Genomic DNA, 21,248 nt, shown 5'->3' with positions numbered 1-21,248 from the left:
ACAACTAAGGAACATAATAAAAAGTCAGGTATCTGAGAATATGAGTTATAGTAGTTTCTTGGGGTTGGAGTCCATTCTCTCACCCAGCACTGCTCCTTAGGGCCTTGCTTGATGATGTGGAAATGGCCTGTGTACCTGGTGCTGAGCTTCTTACAGGCTGTGGGGTACCTTAGGTCTCTGGTTGCCAGCCTGACTCAGTCTCTTGGCTGGTACTAGGAGTGGGTCCTCATTTGTAGTTGGCCTTGCCTTTATGGGTTTGAGAGTCTGTTGTGCACTGCCTCCAAAACCTATTTGCTGCATTAGAACCAGGCATCAACTGCAGGGGTATTGGTGGTGCTGGCATGTCATGTGAAGAGTGGGGGTTGTTAGCCTAACACATGCTGTGTGGGGAAGTGACAATGGCAGGAATGGAGCTGCAGAACGTGCACTCACCCAACAGCTCCCTCTTTCCTATGTTACAATTTTGTTTCACTGAGAACAACTAATATGAAAAAGGTCACTTTAAGCAACTTGGACCTCTCCCCAAAGCACTGAGAGAAGACAGCCCCCGCCCCACTCGTTTCAGAGCCATCCAAGTGAACAGCCTTGTTTCTTCAGGGTGTTTTACACAGAAGCTCAAGATAATGCTTTTTTTTATTGAGTCATGGCATGATCTGCCATTGGATTTCATGCTAGGAGTTTCAGCCCTCCTTAATAGAGCATTGAATGAAAGGGAAATGGAGCTGAAGCCCAGTAAAAGTAAAATAGTAACTAAAAAGTAAAATAGTAAAACTGTGAAAACCCCTGGAAATGCTGCAGCACCATTACTGTCCTAGGCATGTGCAAGTCCACCATTGAAACCTTGTTCTGATAAACATCTACTCCCTTGGGGGAGCTGATGTACCCACTGTGACACTGGACAGTAAATAATGTAAATGTAAACAATGTAAATTCTACAACACTTTATAATAGTGAAACCGAGAGCTCTTGAGGAACTAATGGGTCAGCTCAATCTCTGAGTTCACCATGGACCCAAAACTAATTCCTTCCTGCCAAAGTCTTAAAATGATTGCTGATAAAGACCAAACCATACAGCTGACTGATGCAACAATGGTTTAAAGAAGGCATGACAGTCACTGGGCAGCCCCTCCACAGCAATCTCATTTGTTTATTTGTGTTTTTATGTTTTTCCCTTTAATGATTTAAATTTCATTTACAGTTGAGCCTAAGCCTGTGACTCAAGTTCATTTAAATTCCCTATTCTTTACCCTTCCTTAAGGACCTAAACATTGACGGCTTACAAGCTTATAATACTTACCTAACAAACATGTAGGATAAAAATAGTGATAACACAGATGCCATAGAACATGGCCACACAACCATGCAGTTAATTAGTAATAAGATCCCACTAAAAGCTGTACGTGCTAGTAAAGGTTGCACAACTATGCATTTGTCACTCATTTGAAGAGGAAGCAGAATGAGTAAGCCATTACTTATTTTTCTGTTGTGCGCTGTCTTGTTTTAGAAATGGGATAAACAATGATAAACAATGAGAATTATTTCACTGAGTGTTGAAAAATTGTGATTGTACTTTATTAAACTGTTATTACATTATATATATATATATCTTCTGCAGTGAATCTAGATGACATAGAGTTGAAAAATAGCAGCCAACATAATGGAAGTGGAGTGGACAATCTGGGATTTGAGGCAGAGGTAGGGGCTTGGTAATTTACAATCTTAGGCTGTGATGTATACTTTACCTATTTACAAAAATAATGAAATGTCACCTACATTTGGGTCTCTAGGAGGAAACTATATCAAATCACAACTTTCAGTTAAGGGAGAAGGAATCAGAAAAAGAGTCAAAATCATTTATAAGGTGTGTATGGATAGAATAGCTATTGCATTCTATTGTTAAATGTGCCACTTTTATTTGACAAATAATATAAAATATCAATCAATACATACATAAAGCACATGCTAAATAATTATTTTTGTTTGTGGACAATATAGCAAATTATTCAAACCCTTCATGGCTATTGAAAACTTTTTGAAGGCTCATTCTCGAATCTTCAAATACATTATCCTTGGGATACTTGGTGCAGGTACAAAATCCAAATCATTTCACTATATTAATATCACTTTATTTCTGTGATACTAAGAGTCTTATATTTCATTTTACAACACAGGCTATGCGGCATACTTTGTTGCTGCATGCTGGATAAACTTCCAGAAATCCATTGCTCTTGTTGTCCTGACCAGTATGACAGTGTTTTTCGCATTGTATGATTTTGTGAAAAGGTCCAAGGGAGATACTATAAAGCACTTCTTAAAGCCTGTGGTTGGATGCTTTAAAACCAACTTCAGGTGGATAAAATGGTAAGTATTGCACTTTAAACATGAATTGTTTTTTCTTTAAAATGTGAAATGGCAACACCCTCTTTACCTTTGCACTAGACAATAATTCTCAACCTTTCCTCAGTTGCCACACATATTCTTAAAATTCTTAAAACATATTCTTTAAAATTCTTTAAATATTCCCAGACTATAAAACATAATAACGTTTTTTTATGTCAGAAACATTTTGCATAATTAGCAGATGTTAGAAAGACAAAACAGGATTGTTTTCTTTTCTTGGTATGTTACAGGGTTTTTATCTTACTGGTGGTAGGACTGTTGGTGACCTGGTTGGTACTTGACACAAGGCAAAACCCTGAGCAGCTTATTTCTTTTGCTGGTGTCTGTCTCTTTATCCTCGGCTTGTTCATCTTCTCTGCAAACAGATATGCAGTGAGCACTGATATCATATATGCATACATCCTTGATATTGTCTGTAGATGTACTGTAGCTCTATTCTAAGTTTCACATTTCAGCTGCACTATTTAAATGCAGAAACACAAGCGCTCTCTCTCTCTCTCTCTCTCTCTCTCTCTCTCTCTCTCTCTCTCTCTCACACACACACACACACACACACACAAACATACACACACACTGTGCTCAGCTGTCTCTCTACCCCTTTTGATCTCTGCTGCAGTTCACTGCAACAGGAAAAGTCATTAGTACTGCTAATTACAGGTGCTTCTCAGTAAATTAGAATGACATGGAAAAGTGCATTTATTTCAGAAATTCAACTCAAATAGTGAAAGGTGTATATTATTGTTATGAGAGCCATGAGGGCTCCCTCTGCTGGCCTGCAGAGGATTTGCTGCACTTTACTATCAGGACTCTAATTCCCACTATCCATTGCACCACCAACTCAGCACACCTGTTTCCTGTTTGTAATCACCTGGTCTATTTAAGCTCCCTCAGAACACTCGTATGACGTGAAGTATTGTTAGCCTGTCTGCATACCGAGCGTATTTCTCTGTTCTGTTTATTGCCTCGTTTCTGACCCTGCCTGTTTTTCGTGTTTGTGATTGTTTGCTACCTGCCCTGACCTACGCCTGGATTATCGACTACTGCTTTTGGATTTCCTTTGTTGTTGCTGTTTGCCTGGTGTTTTGACCCTTGCCTGTTTTTGGATTTTGCAAATAAACCTGCACTTGGATCTAACCGGTTTATGACAATTATATAAATTCATATATTAATTAATATAATACACACGTTTCACTATTTGAGTTGAATAACTGAAATAAATGAACTTTTTAATGATATTCTAATTTATTGAGATGCACCTGTATGTACATGTACAGTAGTATAATTAGTAGATAACCACTTACCTTCCTCGGCTCTGCTTACTATTCATTGACTATGCCCCTGCTTCCACTATTTAAAAATGTAATGTCAAACATATCACACAGAGGTTATCTAAATATTATTTAAGCTAATAATTCCTACTTTTATGATTTTATTAAACTGCTTTTATGCCACAAATGCACACAAACTCTGGGTCTTTCTCAACAGGTACGCTGGAGGACAGTCTTCTGGGGGCTTGGTTTACAGTTTGTCATGGGACTGTTTGTCATAAGAACTGATCCTGGTTTCATAGCTTTCAACTGGCTGGGAGCACAAATCCAGGTTTAACAATATATTTCACTTATGAATCAATCTGTAAGGGTCTTTAAGGGTCTGTAAGTTATACAGAATAACATATACATTATCTCACAGAAGTGTGTACACCCCTCACATTTTTGTAAATATTTTATTATATCTTTTCATGTGACAACACTGAAGAAATGACACTTTGCTACAACGTAAAATAGTGAGTGTACAGCTTGTTTAACAGTGTAACTTTGCTGTCCCCTCGAAATAACTCAACACACAGCCATTAATGTCTAAACCGCTGGCCAAAAAGTGAGTACACCCCTAAGTGAAAATGTCCAAATTGGGCCCAATTAGCCAGTTTCGCTCCACGGTGTCATGTGACTCGTTAGTGTTACAAGGTCTCAGGTTTGAATGGGGAGCAGGTTTGTTAAATTTGGTGTTGTCACTCTCACTCTCTCATTGGAAGTGGAAGTTTAACATGGCACCTCAAGGAAAAGAACTCTCTGAGGATCTGATAAGAAAATTGCCAAGACCCTGAAACTGAGCTACAGCACGGTTTCCAAGACCATACAGAGGTTTAACAGGACAGGTTCCACTTCGAACAGGCCTCGCCATGGTCTACCAAAGAGGTTGAGTGCTCATGGTCAGTGTCATATCCAGAGGTTGTGTTTGGAAAATAGACATCTGAATCAGTGGTCAAACCATACGCCACACACTGCATCCAATTGGTCTGCATGGCTGTCGTCCCTGAAGGAAGCCTCTTCTAAAGATGACGCACAAGAAAGCCTGCAACCAGTTTGCTGAAGACAAGCAGACTAAGGACATGGATTACTGAAACCATGTCCTGTGGTCTGATGAGACCAAAATAAACTTACTTGGTTCAGATGGTGTTATGCGTGTGTGGTGGCAACCAGCTAAGGAGTACAAAGACAAGTGTATCTTGCCTACAGTCAAGCATGGTGGAGGGAATATCATGGTCTGGGGCTGCATGAGTGCTGCTGGCACTGGGGAGCTACAGTTCATTGAGGGAACCATGAATACCAACATGTACTGTGACATACTGATCCCCTCCCTTCGGAGACTGGGCCTCAGGGCCACTGCCTTGCTAAAGAAGCTGAGGGTAAATGTGATGGACTGGCTAAGCATGTCTCCAGACCTAAACCCTATTGAGCATCTGTGTGGCATTCTCAAATGGAAGATGGAGGAACGCAAAGTCTCTAACATCCACCAGCTCCATGATGTCATCATGGAGGGGTGAAAGCGGACTCCAGTGGCAACCTGTGATGCTCTGGTGAGCTCCATGCCCAAGACAGTTAAGGCAGTGCTGGAAAATAATGGTTGCCACACAAAATATTGGCACTTTGGGCCCAATTTGGACATTTTCCCTTAAGGGTGTACTCACAGCGGTTTAGACATTAATGGCTGTTAGTTGAGTTATTTTGAGGGGACAGCAAATTTACACTGTTATACAAGCTGTACACTCACCAATTTATATTGTAGCAAAGTGTCATTTCTTCAGTGTTGTCACATGAAAAGATATAATAAAATATTTACAAAAATGTGAGGGTTGTACTCACTGCTGTGAGATAATGTGTATATACTGTATATACAGTCATGTTAAAAAAATAGGATACCCCATTAAATATTAAGTTCTTTCTTAAGAAATGTAAACATGTCAATTTCTGATCTTGTTTTAATTTGTACCTGTAGATGAAAGTGATGTAACTTCACTTAAACAAAAGAAATCAACTAAACAAGTATTTCAGCTGAGGAAAAACATAGGACACCATATGTCCTAAAAGCTAGTATTTCCCAATTTGGCTGAAATAACCTTAGTGAGATGTTTCTTGAAGCCATCTACCAGTTTCTGACACCAACTGGAAGAAAGTTTTCAGCACATTTCAATGCAGAGTTCTTTCAGCTGTGTTATATTTGAAGGGTTTCTTGCATGCACAATCTGTTTCAAATCACCCCATGGGATCTCAATAGGATTTAGATCTGGTCTTTGACTTGTCCATTCCAGAAGTCTCTATTTTTTACTTTTCAGCCAGTCCTTGGTGGATTATCTGGTATGTTTTTGACATGTTGCAAGGTCCAGTTCCAGTTCAGCTTCAGTTTTTTGACAAATGGTCTCATGTTCTTCAAGCACCTTCTGATTTAATATTTAAGGTGGATTCTATGATGATGAGCTGGTTTAGGCCAAACGCCCTCTGTTATGGTCTCCAAATAATTGCATTTTAGACACATCTGTCCAAAGCAGATTACTACAGAAGTCTTAGCCTTTGTCTCTGTTCTTTCACAAACTTTAGTCTTGATCTCATGTTTTTCTTAGACAACAAGGTTTTTATCTTTGCACACCTCCCATTATAATTAAGGTTGTGCAGTTACAAACCAAACTAAATATCTGAGGCTTAAATAAGGCAAGCCGCCTTCAAAATGTTCTGTAGAAAAATGTAAAATGCAAAATGCTTCTAATAATTTGCACCTGATATTATGCATTTTAAGTACAAATAACTGTGGGGGTTGATATTATATATATATATATAACTTTAAAAAACATTGTTCCAGTTTTTGTACATATTAATTTCACTAACATTTACATTATTTGTTCATTTTTAGACGTTTTTAAATTACACCCATTCTGGCTCATCTTTTGTGTTTGGCAGTTTGGTAGATTCAGGCATCTTTGCCTTTCAGGTCAGTGATTATCAACTTTTTGCAGAATACCCACTGAACTGATTTTTTGTTATCTATAAAGCAACTAAGACAGGATTCTGTCTTTTTTGTAGGTTTTGCCTATTGTGATATTTTTCAGCAGTATTATGTCAGTACTCTATTTCCTTGGTGTTATGCAATGGATCATCATTAAGGTGAGATTCAGTATAATCTTCCGGTATCTAAGGTCCATGGAATAGGTGTAGTTGTGAACATTTTGTCTGTTTTTACAGATTTCCTGGATTATGCAGATAACAATGGGAACATCTCCTACAGAATCGTTGTCTGTTACAGGGAATATATTTGTTGGACAGGTAATATAATGCATTATAATTTTAAATGTGAGAATTTTAGCACTACTTCTCAGTATCATTATATGCACCAGTTAAAAAAGGCAGCCTCTGTTCCAGAAAAATACATTCTGAGAATATGCATGTATTCATTGTAATTACAAATGGATTTTAGTGAGATTAAATCAAATTTGGGCTAATCGCTTTACAATAGGCTATGCTAAAACTTGACCTCATTTTTAACACTATTCATTTATATATATATTTTTAATCCTGTAATTTCTTTATTTATTCTATTTATGTAAAATAATTTTAGCCATGAACTCGAATAAATTCCACTAATGAAAGCATCTGTATGAGTTGTAAATCATTGCTTTTTTTTTCAGACAGAAGCACCGTTACTAATTCGTCCCTATTTAAAAGACATGACCAATTCTGAGATCCATGCTGTCATTGTTGGAGGTTTTGCAACAATTGCTGGCAGTGTGATGGGAGCTTTCATTTCATTTGGGGTGAGAAATGTTGTCTACAATTATAATTTTTTTGAGTAATGATCCAGCATTATTTCAGAATCACTGAAGCACAGAAAAATGCACTTTAGTATGAACACCTTTCACTTTTTTGTTTATGGAGTTAAACAGACATAATGTGACAGCAGCAAAATTAATAAAATCTTGCAAATCCAAGTAGGGGCTTCAGTTATTGTTGACATCAAACATCAGAATGTGGAAAAGGTGTGATCTCTTTGACTTTTACCATGGCATGGTTTGAATATTTCCGAAACAGTTGAACAATTTCAGTGAACAACAGACTCAATAGTTCACACAGAATGGTATAAAAACACTGATTGAGTGACAGTTCTGAGAGTGGAAATGCCTTGTTGATGTTAAAGAGAGGTCTAAGAAGAATGGCTACCAGAAAGAATGTAATAACTCATATAATCCCTCTTTACAATCACGGTGAGCAGAAAAGTATCACAATCTGCAGAAAACATTGAACTTTGAGATGTATGGCATACAACAGCAGAAGAATTTTAAGTTCCATTACTGTCAGCCAAAAACAATAATCTGTGGATATCATGGGCACAGGCTCAGCAAACTGAACATGTGAAGATTAGAAACAGACCAGGTGTTTTTTTTAAAAAAAATCTATGATAGTTTTGTTATTTGCACAATTCTCGGTAAACTAGGTAAACAATTAGTTAGTAAACAATCGGTAAACAATTCTCCCCGAGCTCCTCCTTGAAACTTTGTGTTAACGTAATCAGTGTCATTCTGTTGTCACTGATGCAGGCTCTGTTCTAAATGGGGGATTTTGTCTTGCTGCTTTCCCAGTTAAATGGGAGATTGTCCCCCCACGAAGCTGCTGCTGTTCCCTGACTAGCTTTCATGGAGCTCATGAAAATGATGGGGAATTCAGAACAGAGCCATACCGCCAAATGTAAATTTTATAAGCTTGCAAATTAAAAATTTAAATATGTCAAAGAATTGTCTTTATTTTGACTCAAGTGGTCCTGACTGAACTAGGAGATTAGTTTCTGAAAATACGCAAATCAGCCCACTGGTTGAATATCAGTGCAAACTTCAACATCAATGTCAAAAATTTTACAATTTTAACTAATTCAGGTCTTAGTCTTTAATTCATGGCACAGATCACTTTTCACTATATTTGTGCTTATTAAAAATTTAACCTTCCCAGATTGATGCATCCTCTTTGATTGCTGCATCTGTAATGGCTGCTCCATGTGCATTGGCCTTGTCCAAACTCTCATATCCTGAAACAGAAGATAGCAAATTTAAATCTGAAGACAATATCAAATTAGAAAGCGGGTAAGGTCCCATACAATTGTGACACAATAATGTTCCTAATATGAGAAAATTGTCCAAATTGCTGCATTTATATGTCTGTCTGTTGTTCTTGATTAGTGGTGAGCAGAATATTTTGGAGGCTGCTTCTGCTGGAGCATCTGCTTCTGTTGGGCTTGTGGCTAACATAGCTGCAAACTTGATTGGATTTCTTGCTATTTTGGCTTTCATCAATGCAGCTTTGTCCTGGCTGGGAGGAATGGTGGGATATCCACACATCACATTTGAGGTCCAATATCACTGCAATCACTATGCACTTCATTGTAATGGTTAATAAGTAATAAGTATGCCTAAAGTGACATTTGCCTCCAACACTTTAGCTCATCTGCTCATATGTATTCATGCCAGTGGCCTTCATGATGGGCATACCATTCAATGAGTGCTTCGTTGTGGCTGAACTTATTGGGACAAAACTGTTCCTTAATGAATTCATAGCTTATGAGAAGCTGGCAAACCTGAAAAACAACCGATTAAATGGCATCACAGAAGTGGGAAAATACATTTCAGTGAGTTGTTGTATTCTGTCTTTCTAAAGCCAACAATAAGAAATGCATTGTAATCTAATCACAGAATGCTGTGTTTCAAATGTAAATATAGTACTTTTTTTTACGTTTTAAATATTGGAACACTTTCTGAATTTAGAAAAAGAAAATTTAGAAAACTTGTGAAAAAGAAATTTATTAAAATGTCTGGGTTTCTACTAAATGTTATATTTTAATTAAATTGAATGTTTAGTAGAAACAGACATTAATACATTGTGTGGAAAAAAAGAAAACGAAAAAACAATTATAAAAATTCATAAAAATATTACATTTGGTTATGTGATTGCCCAATACCTCCTTAAGTGCATAGTGTTTTTCATTTAAGGTCAGGTCAGAGATCATCAGCACCTATGCTCTGTGTGGTTTTGCCAACTTCAGTTCACTTGGCATTGTGATTGGAGGCATGTGTAAGTATTCAAATTTAATATCATATGATTGCATAAAAGAGTTCATAAATGGGCATTCAATGAAATGAGTACAATAGTCAAGTTTTGATTAACCTCCATTAAGCTTTAGTATCAATTTTATATAATGTATATTATTATATAAATTATAACAGTATATATTAACTGCTATAGAAAGTTAATTCTTTGTTAATAAATTATTAGAGTATGATTAGCCTAATAGCAAGATATATAGTGTTGCTTGAAATTTAATGAAACCATTTTATATATTTCTGCATAAATATGACCTAACACATCATCAAATTTTAGCAGAGGTCCTAAAAGTAGAAAAAGTGACCTCAATCAAACAAATGAGACAAAAATATTATACTGGAAAATTATTATATAGGATAATGATCTAATATTGTCTGTGAGTGGCAAACGTATGCAAACATCTGCTATTAGCAGTTAATTTGATTGTGAAATCAGAGTTTTCAATCAATGGAATGACAACCAGGTGTCACTGAAAGTCCTGTTTTATGTAAAGAAAAGGGGTCTTATTTATCTGTCATTACATCTCTTCATCACTTCACAACACATATTTGTGGAAGTGTTGTTGCTCATCTGGCTGAAAAAGGTTACAAAATAATCTCTAAAGAGTTTTGACCACAAATCAACAGTCAGACAGATTATGTAAAAATAGAGGAAATTTAAGACTATTACTACCCTACCCTGGTTTGGTCAAGTGTAATTGTCTGTGAGGCCTCTCTTAAATTGGATAATGTTAATGTTCATGAGTCCACCATCAGGATAACATGGCAGAGTTGCAAGGAGAAAGCTGCTGCTCTCCAAAAAGTACATTGCTGCCTGTCTGAAGTTTGCTATAGATCACATTGACAAGCTAGAGGACTATTGGAAAAAATAATTTGTAGACAGAGGAAGTTTATTTTTTCTGCTTTTAGGACTTCCATTTTTAATTAAGGCAGTATAGCTTAGCAAATGTATGGTCTGACAGCAACATGTTTATATTTAAATAAAATGTATTCATAAATTATTCCTAATTAATGCTATATGCTATACATAACACTACTGCTGCTAGATACAACAACACATATCAACAACCCATTTTGCACTTGCAAAGTTTTGCACTTGTTTTATTGGGCACACTCCCAGGAGAAGGGAGGTTGTTAATAATCATAATCCTGGGGCAGATGCAGACACACTGTCCAACTGGCAGTAAATACTACTCAGACTCTGGCTCCATCAGCCTCTTATTGTCAGGAATGGCTGGGAGTATTCCCTACCTGGAAACTAGGGGGATTTTCTGGCAGTTTTTGTGTCTTGTGCCATGTGCTTTTCTTTTTGTTTCGTGTATCACCTGTGTTTATTGTCTTTGATTTGCTCCTGTTTCTGTGTTCCTGTGTTTTGTGTTTCCAGTTTCCTTGTGTTTCTAGCCCTTCTTTATTTTTTCCGGTCATTAAAACCCCCTTTTTATGATTTGCATTTGGGTCTTTTATCCATGAAGACACCTCTGTTTTCTGGAACTTATTTCTAACACTGGTTAGAATTTTTCAATTTGACCAAATTAGGTTCAGTGATATCTAAACTGGCCTTAAGTACCAAATTGTTAAACGCAGTATTTGACATTTTATAACCTTTCATCTTAAAATTTTGTTTTAAAATGTTTTAAGAATCTGCGGGCATGGTGGTAAATATTAACTGCAAATTACAAAATGTAGTGATGCAGGAGAATCATGAGAATTATGCTTTACTAATGACCATGTAATTTTTTTCTTTTTGTCACAGCTACCATTTGTCCTTCAAGAAAAAGTGATATTTCTGCTTTAGTGCTAAGAGCCTTGATCACAGGCACTTGTGTGTCCCTGGTTAATGCTTCTGTTGCTGGTAAGTATTATACACAAACACTCTAAATACAAATCAGTTGCAATTTCACAACCTTTCACAGCCATATCTCAGTGTTGTATAATATGTATAAAAGTAATCTTATGAGTGAGCAGTATGGAGGTGCTAGGGAGGAACCCAAAAGCAGGACAATAGCCAAACAAGAGAATTTAATGAATATAATGATAATACTCCAACATAGGACATGGTTCAGGTGAGAATCCACACAGAATGCACTGAAACAAAGAGAGAGGCATAAGCAGGGCAAAGTCACAGTACACACCTCATTGCAGATACATGGTAACACAGATGACAATAGTCCATAGGTGCAGGTCTTTAACCCATGGCAGTTCCCGTCCATAAACAGGAAATAATCCATGCACGGGCAATAACAATCCACCCACGGGCAAATAATAATCCACAAAAGCAAAAATTGTGACAAAGCTCAAAGCCCCAAAAATATACTCTAACAAGAAAAATGCCAGAGTGCAAAACTGGAACAAACGCAGGCAGCAACGTGCACAATGAACGTTCACAAACAAAAGGGAAAAAGTAAATCCAACCCGGCAAAAATCCACTTGGAATAACAGCAGCGAGACTATGAGCAATAACTAGAACAGGAGGGCAGCGGGAGGACTCACAGATCGCAATGTAACCGGAGAGAGATCATCTGGCAAAAATCTAGCATGAACGGCATGCTTAAATAGCGCTGCCAGGAATAAAAAGTCTGGCCACCCGGAAGTGACATCACCAGTGAGCACTGAAAACTGGAACTCCGGAGGAATAAGCTGACAGTACCCCTCCCTCCACGGGGTGTCTCACGATGTCCCAGCTGGCTGGTCAGAGGGCTCTCAATGAAACTGGGAGGTGAGGTAAGGGTCCAAGATGTGACGTGCTGGAATCCAGGAGCGCTCCTCTGGGCCATATCCCTCCCAGTCAATCAGGTACTGTAGTCCTCTCCCACGACGTCTCAAGTCTGGAGACATGAAAAGTGGGGTGGATGCACAACACCCTGGGGAGCTGGACCGCAACTGGATTTATCACCTTGGATATACGGAACGGGCCAACAAACCGGGGAGCAAGCATCCTGCATGCCAGCTTCAAGGGAAGGTCCTTAGTGGAAAGCCACACCCGCTGTCCGACACTATGGGGGATATGAGCTGGCCTGCGGTTGGCCCAGCAAGCGTAACTTTGGGAGCAAGGTGAGGCGAGTTCTCCTCCAGACCCGACTACAAAGTCTCACAAGGGCCAAGGCGGAAGGAACCGAGGCTTCCAGATCCTGATTGGAGAACAATGGGGGTTGATAGCCATAGGCAGCCTGAAAAGGGGATAGACCTGTGGAGGCAGAGGGGAGGGAGTTGTGGGCATACTCAACCCATACCAAGTTGGAGGCCCAGGAAGAATGATCCTCGGCACAGAGGAGGCGAAGTACCATCTCCAGCTCCTGATTGAGCCGTTCCGTCTGTCCATTGGACTGGGGGTGAAACCCTGAGGAGAGTCTAATGGACACGGCCAAGAGTTGCCAAAATTCCCTCCAAAATTTGGAGGTAAACTTGGGTCCTCGGTCCAAGACTATGTTCTGGAGTTGGAAAACATGCTGAAGAAAGAGCAAAGCCGTTTCCTTGTCCGAAGGAAGTTTGGTCAGGGAAACAAAATGGGTGAGCTTAGAAAAGAGATTGACCACATAGAGAATAGTGGAGTAGCCATTGGAAAGAGGGAGACTGGTGACAAAATCCAAAGATATATGTGACCAAGGTTGCAAAGAACTGGCAGGGGCCAAAGGAGACTGGAAGGGATAGATCGAGAGCTCTTGTGGTGAGCGCATACTTGGCAGGCAGCGACAAAATCATGAGCGTCATGTCTGAGTGAGGGCCACAAGAACCGTTGCTGGAGAACCGATAAGGTCCGAGGGACCCCGGAGTGACAGAAAACCCAGGAATTGTGACACCACTGGAGAACTAGGAACCGGAGGTGATCTGGAACATTTTAGTTTGCCCTCCGGACAGCCAGTAGGAATAGACAAGTTGGACATGGCTTGCTGAACTCTGCTCTCTATCCCCAGTCAAAGTCCCCAAAAAGCGACGGAATCAGGGGAGAACTGACGAGAGAGAGCATCCGGCTTCCCGGTCTTCATTCCTGGCCGGTAGGACAGCGCAAAGTTGAACCTCCCAAAGAAGAGGGCCCACCGAGCCTGTCTGGGTTTCAGACTCTTGGCTGTCCGAAGGTACTCAAGGTTCTTGTGGTCTGTCCAGACCAAAAAAGGTTGTTCAGCCTCCTCCAACCAGTGACGCCATTCCTCCAATGCGAGTTTGACCACCAGTAACTCACTTTCACCAATGGTGTAGTTCAGTGCAGACGGGTTAGGCGACGAGAAAAGGGTGAAGTTTATTGTTCTCGGGGTCCCTCTGAGACAAAACAGCCCCAACACTGGTATCTGATGAATCCACTTACACCACAAATTGTAGAGTGGAGTCTGGCAGGGTGAGGATGGGGCAGAGGTGAAGATCTGCTTAAGTCATTTGAAGGCTTGTTGGCTTGAGGTCTCCAGGAGTAGGAGTCAAGGGGGAAAGTTAGCTGGTGCAAGAGTGCTGCAACTGAACTGTAACCCAGGATGAATCGCAGATAAAAGTTGGCACATTCCATCAATTGCTGGAGGTGCCTACGTGTCCTGGGGTGAGGCCAATCCCTGGGGTGAGGCCAAACAGTCTTGATTCTGTTAGGGTGCATTTGAACATTCCCTGCAGACAGAATGAAGCCCAAGAAAGAGGTCTTTGTCACATGGAACTCACATTTGTCAGTCATTTGGTTGTCACGAATAATTGGTTCTGTAAGAGCCTCTGAAGCACCACACGGACATGACGGGTGTGTTCCTCGGGCATGTGGGAAAAGATGAGGATATCATCCGGGTACACAACAATAAACCGATTTAGCATATCCCGTAAGACATCATTAACCAGCGCCTGGATCACCACTGGTGCATTAGTGAGGCCAAATGGCCAGTAGGAGTGTTGAACGCTGTCTTCTGTTCGTCACCCTCTCTCATACGGACTAGATAATAGACATTCCGAAGTGAGCCTGGTGGAGAATATGGCCATCCATGGCCCATACCTGGAGAATGGTTGGTAGAGGTTCGGTCTCAATCCCCAGTTGCCGCACTAATTCCTCATCGAGGAACTCCAGGTCGGCTCCAGAGTCTAAGAAAACAGAAAGTTTGTGATCTTGGTCCTTTATACGAAATCGGGCCTTCAGAAGTGGCTTGGGGGAGTCTGAGCACCAGAGGTTGGCCGCTGGCTCCTCCTTCAATGGCGAGCCCTACCTTTTGCTGGAGAAGAGATGGCAAAGTGCCCTGCCTTGCCATAGTAAAGACAGCGGTCATGGGCCTAGTGCCTTCTTTGCTGAGGACAGGAGGCGACGTCCAATCTCCATGGGTTGGAGAGATGGCGGCGAGTATGATCTGCCAGGTTCTGAGCGGGGCTTGACATACGGGGTTCTGGGAAGCCAGGAGCAGGTTGGGTGTCCCTCCTCTCTTCGTTCACGGATCCGCCGATCGATCCTGGTTGCCAGACAAATCAGGTCATCAAGCTCATAGAGAAGTTCTCATGCAGCAAGTACATCCTTGACCTGGGGAGCTAAGCCCCGGTAGAAGGCATCATAGAGGGCCATGGGGTTCCACCCACTGTCCACAGCGGCCATGCGGAAGTCCACGGCATACTCAGCCACAAAGCAGGGCCCCTGGGATGACTCAAACAAGGCATCCATCTTTGGTAGAGTGGAGTCAAAAACCTTGCAAAGCTCCATGGAGAAAACATCAAATGAGGAACAAATGGACGACTGATGCTCCCATTCTGCTGTAGCCCAGATCTTGGCCTTTCCGGCTAACAAGGAGATCATGTACGCTACCTTAGACCGATCCGAAAGGAAGGAGGAGGGTTGGAGCTTGAAAATCACTAACCACTGCATCAAGAAGGCACAGCAAAATCCAGCCTCTCCGGAGAAACGCTCGGGGTGAGGTAGGTGTGGCTCCCGAATGGTGTTTTGGTTCTGCGAGACTACAAGCAATTACTAGAACAGGAGAGTGGCGGTATGTCTCACAGATTGCAACGTAACTGGAGAGAGATCATCTGGCGAAAATCTAGCATCTAGCATCTAAATACAACATAAAAGTACTTACTATGTATAATAAGCATGTAATAACCATAAAACACTTTGACGCATACTAAGTAGTAATGCATCAATAATTTTGGTCTCAGACTAAATATGAGTGCAGATTCTTTGGAGCTTATTAATAGTGATATGTATACTGATAACAAAAAGCTATTTCATATTAAGCAAATTATGTGTCATGGAATTCTATATTCATTTTTTCTTATGTTTAGGGAATTGACATATTGGCCATGCATATGTGTACGTTAAGTATGTTCCACAATTGATTTTTAATTCAATTCAATTAAAATTTAGTTTTTATAGCACTTTTAACAATTGACATAATATAAAGAATAATATAAAGTAAAAATCAAAGATTAATATATTTATATTTAGATATATTAAAATGTGTTTGTATTTATCCCCAATGAGCAAGTCTGAGGTGACCTCAGGAGGCAATGGCAAGTAAAAACTCCCTTGAATGGTAAAGGAAAAAACCTTGAGAGGAACCAGACTCAAGGGGAACCCATCCTCATTTGGGTGACACTGGAGGGTGTGATTATAAATATACAATTTTGGAATTAATGGTGGGCAATCTGGAAAAACTTCCACTGTACACTGGCTGAATCACTGACTGAATAAGAATTAATTTTGTTTTGTTTTTTCCATTTATTTTTTCTCATAAATTTTCATTTATGCTCAAACAAGCATAGATACCTTATTTAAAATATGTTAAATAAAAAGTACATCAGTGTTAATAACAAAATTTTTAAAACTGCAATAAATAGAAACTTGTTTGACAGATGGGTAAGTATATAAATATGTATTTATATTTCAGCTGAATACATTTGCTATGTAGGTTTACATTTAATTTAACATGATATTAATTTTCTTATGAATTCATTCATAATGCTGCACTTATTTATTTATGAATTAATTTACTTATTTATTATTTCAAAAGAGTGTTCAGTAAGTTTTACTTTACAGGTAATATCGTGCACAAAATCAGCTTGAAACAGGGTCATCTCATATGATCAAAATGGGTGGATGAAAGGACACTTCATATCACAATGTGATAATAGATAACAGAGATTTTTTATTCAAGAAGAGTCACGTATTCATATCAAGATTGTCATAACACCCACCTCCACCCAGAATCAATCATTATCAAGAACAATATACATGGCTTTTTTTTTACTGCCTTGAAAGTTTTTGCAGCAGTGGTGTTTGGTGAAGTGTACATTTAGATAATTTTTTTTACATAAATTTAATATATTTCATCACAGAAGTCCTACTACAGGAAGGTGGTATTATAATACAGGGGTATTTAAGTAATTTTTGTTCAGCTAAAAATACTTCATTGAATTATACAAAGATTAGAAATATACAACTACACAAGATAAACAATTAAAATTGCTGTGAACAATAAACAGTTATATTTGAATACATAACTATTAGTGATTCTTCACCATAGGGATGGTATTAGCCAGTTGATGAAAAGTACGTGGTTTTTGACACAAATTGCACATTTTTGTCTTCAGACATAAAAACTGAATATAGCTTAACAACAGTATCTCATGATAGAAATATTCCTTTTTTTACAGTATCTCTCCTCTCATCTCAAAGTTTTTCAACCATCAACCGTCTGTATTTGCAGAACTTTAAGAGATTTGCTGCAGATAGTGGTCTAAGAGTTGTGAAGCATCCAGCAAGTCAATTCAGTATGTTCATAACAATTGTATTCTCTGTCCACCTCTAGGCCTCCTTTCACATCCTCAACTAGATTGTATTGATGTTTTTACAAATTCTGTCTTCAACACCACTAATACAAAAATCCAAACTTGCTGTTCTGAACTCTTTGAAAGGTAAGGTCAAAAATCACCTGCATAAGCAAGTAGGCAAATATTACCCATCCCACTTGATATTTTAATAGGATGTATTTACCTAAATGCTTTGAGTATTAATTTGGAATCTTTGTGTTATAGTGCTGTGAAGAATGAAACAATGATTTCTTTTGAGGGATCTTGGACCCTGGTGAAAAATGCCACTCTTTATTTGATAGAGTGCTGCCATCTTTATAATGAAACTGTTTGCATTTAGGAAAATGTTAATTTTATAAAGTGTAAAGATAATTGTTACACATATCAAAATTTTGCTTAAGTTTGGGATCATATTCAATAAAAACTAATAAATAAATCATTACATTTATTGTATGTATAGAAGTAGCTCAAGTGTGCTTTGTATTGTAGTATTGTTTTTAAATGAGTAAAACTATTTAATCAGAATGATCTTCAATAATAAAGTATTAGAGCTGATACTGTACTCAAACAAAATAAATTTTAGAATGAATCAGAGAATCAACCATCATTAGAATGAATCAACCCTATTCAACTGTAGTCATTTTTTTAAATTTTATTTTGTTTTATTTTATTATTTTGCGTATTTAATCCTACCCCTGTCCAGTCCTAAATAATTGTGACCTGACCATAAAATTTTCAGATAAATTTAAGTAGTAGTTAAGTTTAAGTAAGTTTACTGATCTAACTGACCTGCCAATAACATTTTCTGATAAACTTATTTAGCAAAACACACAAGGTAGTAATTTAGAACATAGTGTTCTGCTCCAAGTTTACTTGTCATTGTATTGTATGTGGGGACAAGTTCGAGTCTCGGGCCGGCCACGACTGAGGTTCCCTTGAGCAAGGCACCAAACCCCCCAACTGCTCCCCGGGTGCCCGCAGCATAAATGGCTGCCCACTGCTCCGGGTGTGTGTTCACGGTGTGTGTGTGTTCACTGCTGTGTGTGTGCACTTTAGATGGGTTAAATGCAGAGAACGAATTCTGAGTATGGGTCACCATACTTAGCTGTACTGTATGTCACTTCACTTTCACTTTTCACTTTTATGTATAGTTATGTAGTTTTGATGCCCCTAGGGGCAGTTCTCCAGACAAAATAAGTGAGGACATTTCTCATGCAGTCAGCTCCTCAATCTTCAGATGACATCCTTTGTTTTGTGTTTGTAAAAGCATCATCTGTAAGTTAATCCTTCTTTACTTAATACTTGATGATACATATTTTCATATATTTGTGATAAGTTTATTCAGAGCTTTGATTTAATGGAATTTTTGTGATGATGGCCTTTAGCTATTAGCCTAGCCTTTGTTTGACAGCATTCAATGTGTTAATCTTAATCTACTTTGATAAGATAACTTCTGTATGAGTAAATGTTTGTATTTGTTGTCAATTTCTTGGTCATCTGATAATCCCATTTAAGAAAATTGATGACATTGAATTAATTTGGGCTATTTTCAGATATACTTACATGAATGCTAGTTAGTCATTGGTTAATTTTTCTGATTGTTGTTTATTTGCTGTTTTTTGCAGTTTTACTCTTAATTCATAATGTACCCGGCATCTTATTAAACGTCAAAGACTAAAATGAATCCTGACTTGTCTGTACTTTATGGATGGAGTTTGGCTGGCTGTTAAATTGCATTGGTAGATGCAAGGAGAACAGTACAGTGACCCTGTTAAAATATGTTCATTATGTCCTCAGTTGTATGTTAATGTAATGTTGTGCAGTTCTGTATTATGCATTTACTGTAAGTAAGTCACAAGGGGGCACTAAAGTATAAGTCATTGTAGACGCGTTTGCGTTAATATGTTTGTCCTAAAGGAGTTACTGTTGTCTTTTACTGTTAACAGTCTGACCGTGAGACTGATGTGTTGGCAGCGAGAAAAATAAACATGCCAAGAACTGCTAAAGATAATCCGTCTCTATCGTTCATTTGTCATCCGAATGCAACGCTAGCTGCAACAGTAGTGTAGCGCAACTCAACAGGTTGTGGGCCCAGGAGTTGTTCAAAGAAGTTTGTTGTTTTCCACTGTTAGAATGTTCCGATGGCAGCGTGCTAACATGGCGGAACAATGGAGGACGTACTGTACAGTTTGTCTCGAGTATGAACTTTGGGAAACCAAAATGTTGGGACATTTAAAAGAACCGCAGTCAGAAGTTGACGGAAGTTGAAATCACGTTTGCTGAGTTCAAGACTAAACTATGTAATTTTGTAGAAACAAAAAAAGATAAAAACAACTGAGTTGAGCGACAGTGTGATGAAGACTCAAGGGAAAGCTGGACGGCGACCCGCAAAGACGAGCACACAGGACTGGAGCAAAGACGACCCAGAGATAGTGTGCTTCAAGTGCGGTACCATCGAGCCAGAGGATGTCGGCAGAAAGTGTGGTGTAGTATCTGCAAAAGAGACACACACAAAGACGCAATGTGTAGGTGTAAGGACATTAAAGACAAAAAGGATGTCGCAATTAAAGCTTCAGATGATGTTGAGGACTACGTGTTCAAGATGAGAGACAGAGAGACCGGTGTCCAGCAACAGCCGACATGCAGCATTCAGGAAAAAGGTCTAATGGTGGACATGAGGGCTACCTCTCATATCATCACAGACAACTATGTTTAAGAGTTTTGACAGCACATTCAGGCCAGAAATGTCAAGCTGGCAGATGGCACTCGATGCAACCGAGTCGCTCAGCGGAGGGGAAATGCTGCAGTTTCCCTCTTCGACAGCGGAGGACAGCAATGCAAGGTAGTGCTTAAAGACGCTTTGTTTGTACCGTCATACCCCCAAAGCATCTTTTCAATGAAAGCAGTGACCGCAAGTGGGGCTACAGTTGTTTTTAAAGAAGATAAAGACAAAGATAAAGATAAAGACACCCTGATAACCAGAAACGGTACCAGATTTAACATGCACATATACGGCAAGTTGTATTATTTGCATACTTGAACTGAATCTAATGACAAGTGTAATGCATGCCATGACATACAAACATGGCACGAGATTTTAGGCCACTGCAACTATGACGATGTTATTAAGTTACAGGATGTTGTTGAAGGTATGCAAATCAAAGGTAAAACAAGCAGACCAGAACAAGAGTGTGAGGTGTGTATTCAGGGAAAGTTTGTCCAAACCAGAAATATAGATCCTGATACCAGAGCAAAGGCTCCCTTACAGATGGTACATACAGACCTTGCAGGTCCAGTAGCCACAGAGTCGATAGACGGTTACAAATATGTGCAGTCATTCACTGACGACTACTCAAGCGCAGTGTTCGTATATTTCCTAAAAAGGAAAAGTGACAACATACAGGCTACTGAGAAATTCCTAGCAGATGTATCACCTTACAGGAAAGTGAGGTGCATAAGATCCAACAACGGAACAGAGTTTACATGCAATGACTTTCAAACATTATTGAGGAAAAACAAAATCAGACATGAAATGTCAGCTCCATATTCCCCACATCAGAACGGGACTGCAGAGAGAGGTTGGTGTACTCTTTTTGAGATTGGTAGGTGCATGATAGTTGAAAGTGCATTACCAAAACAACTATGGCACTACGCAATACAAACAGCAGCAATGGTATGTAAC

At 39.1% G+C, this 21,248-nt stretch overlaps 1 protein-coding gene across 2 annotated transcripts; it reads left to right on the top strand.

The window, feature by feature from the left end:
• Positions 1 to 1,399: 1,399 nt before the first annotated feature.
• On the top strand, positions 1,400 to 19,577 carry slc28a1 (solute carrier family 28 member 1). Of its 2 annotated transcripts, none has more exons than XM_060877719.1 (18): positions 1,400 to 1,460; positions 1,616 to 1,695; positions 1,788 to 1,861; positions 1,996 to 2,087; positions 2,172 to 2,361; positions 2,631 to 2,772; positions 3,886 to 3,999; positions 6,586 to 6,663; positions 6,756 to 6,836; positions 6,915 to 6,995; positions 7,358 to 7,483; positions 8,670 to 8,800; positions 8,897 to 9,038; positions 9,157 to 9,342; positions 9,704 to 9,785; positions 11,568 to 11,666; positions 17,566 to 17,671; positions 17,792 to 19,577. In XM_060877719.1, the coding sequence occupies exons 1-18, from the start codon at positions 1,457 to 1,459 to the stop codon at positions 17,904 to 17,906; spliced, it is 1,923 nt and encodes a 640-aa protein (XP_060733702.1). In that variant the 5' UTR covers positions 1,400 to 1,456; the 3' UTR covers positions 17,907 to 19,577. The 2 variants fall into 2 exon arrangements, with proteins under 2 accessions (XP_060733702.1, XP_060733701.1); XM_060877718.1 differs by having other exon boundaries at positions 8,897 to 9,065.
• The last annotated feature ends 1,671 nt before the right edge of the window (positions 19,578 to 21,248 follow it).

The sequence above is a fragment of the Tachysurus vachellii genome, chromosome 9, assembly GCF_030014155.1.
Source record: "Tachysurus vachellii isolate PV-2020 chromosome 9, HZAU_Pvac_v1, whole genome shotgun sequence".
Lineage (NCBI taxonomy): Eukaryota > Metazoa > Chordata > Actinopteri > Siluriformes > Bagridae > Tachysurus > Tachysurus vachellii.
The sequence above is the reverse complement of the archived record's forward strand: the minus strand, read 5'-3'. Positions and strand labels throughout refer to the sequence as shown.

Excerpts from the sequence above, each read along its gene's own strand:
- slc28a1 (XM_060877718.1), top strand. Across the intron at positions 1,696-1,787 it reads ATCTGGGATTTGAGGCAGAG|GAGGAAACTATATCAAATCA; the intron begins GTAGGGGCTTGG and ends TTGGGTCTCTAG. Across the intron at positions 2,362-2,630 it reads AACTTCAGGTGGATAAAATG|GGTTTTTATCTTACTGGTGG; the intron begins GTAAGTATTGCA and ends GGTATGTTACAG.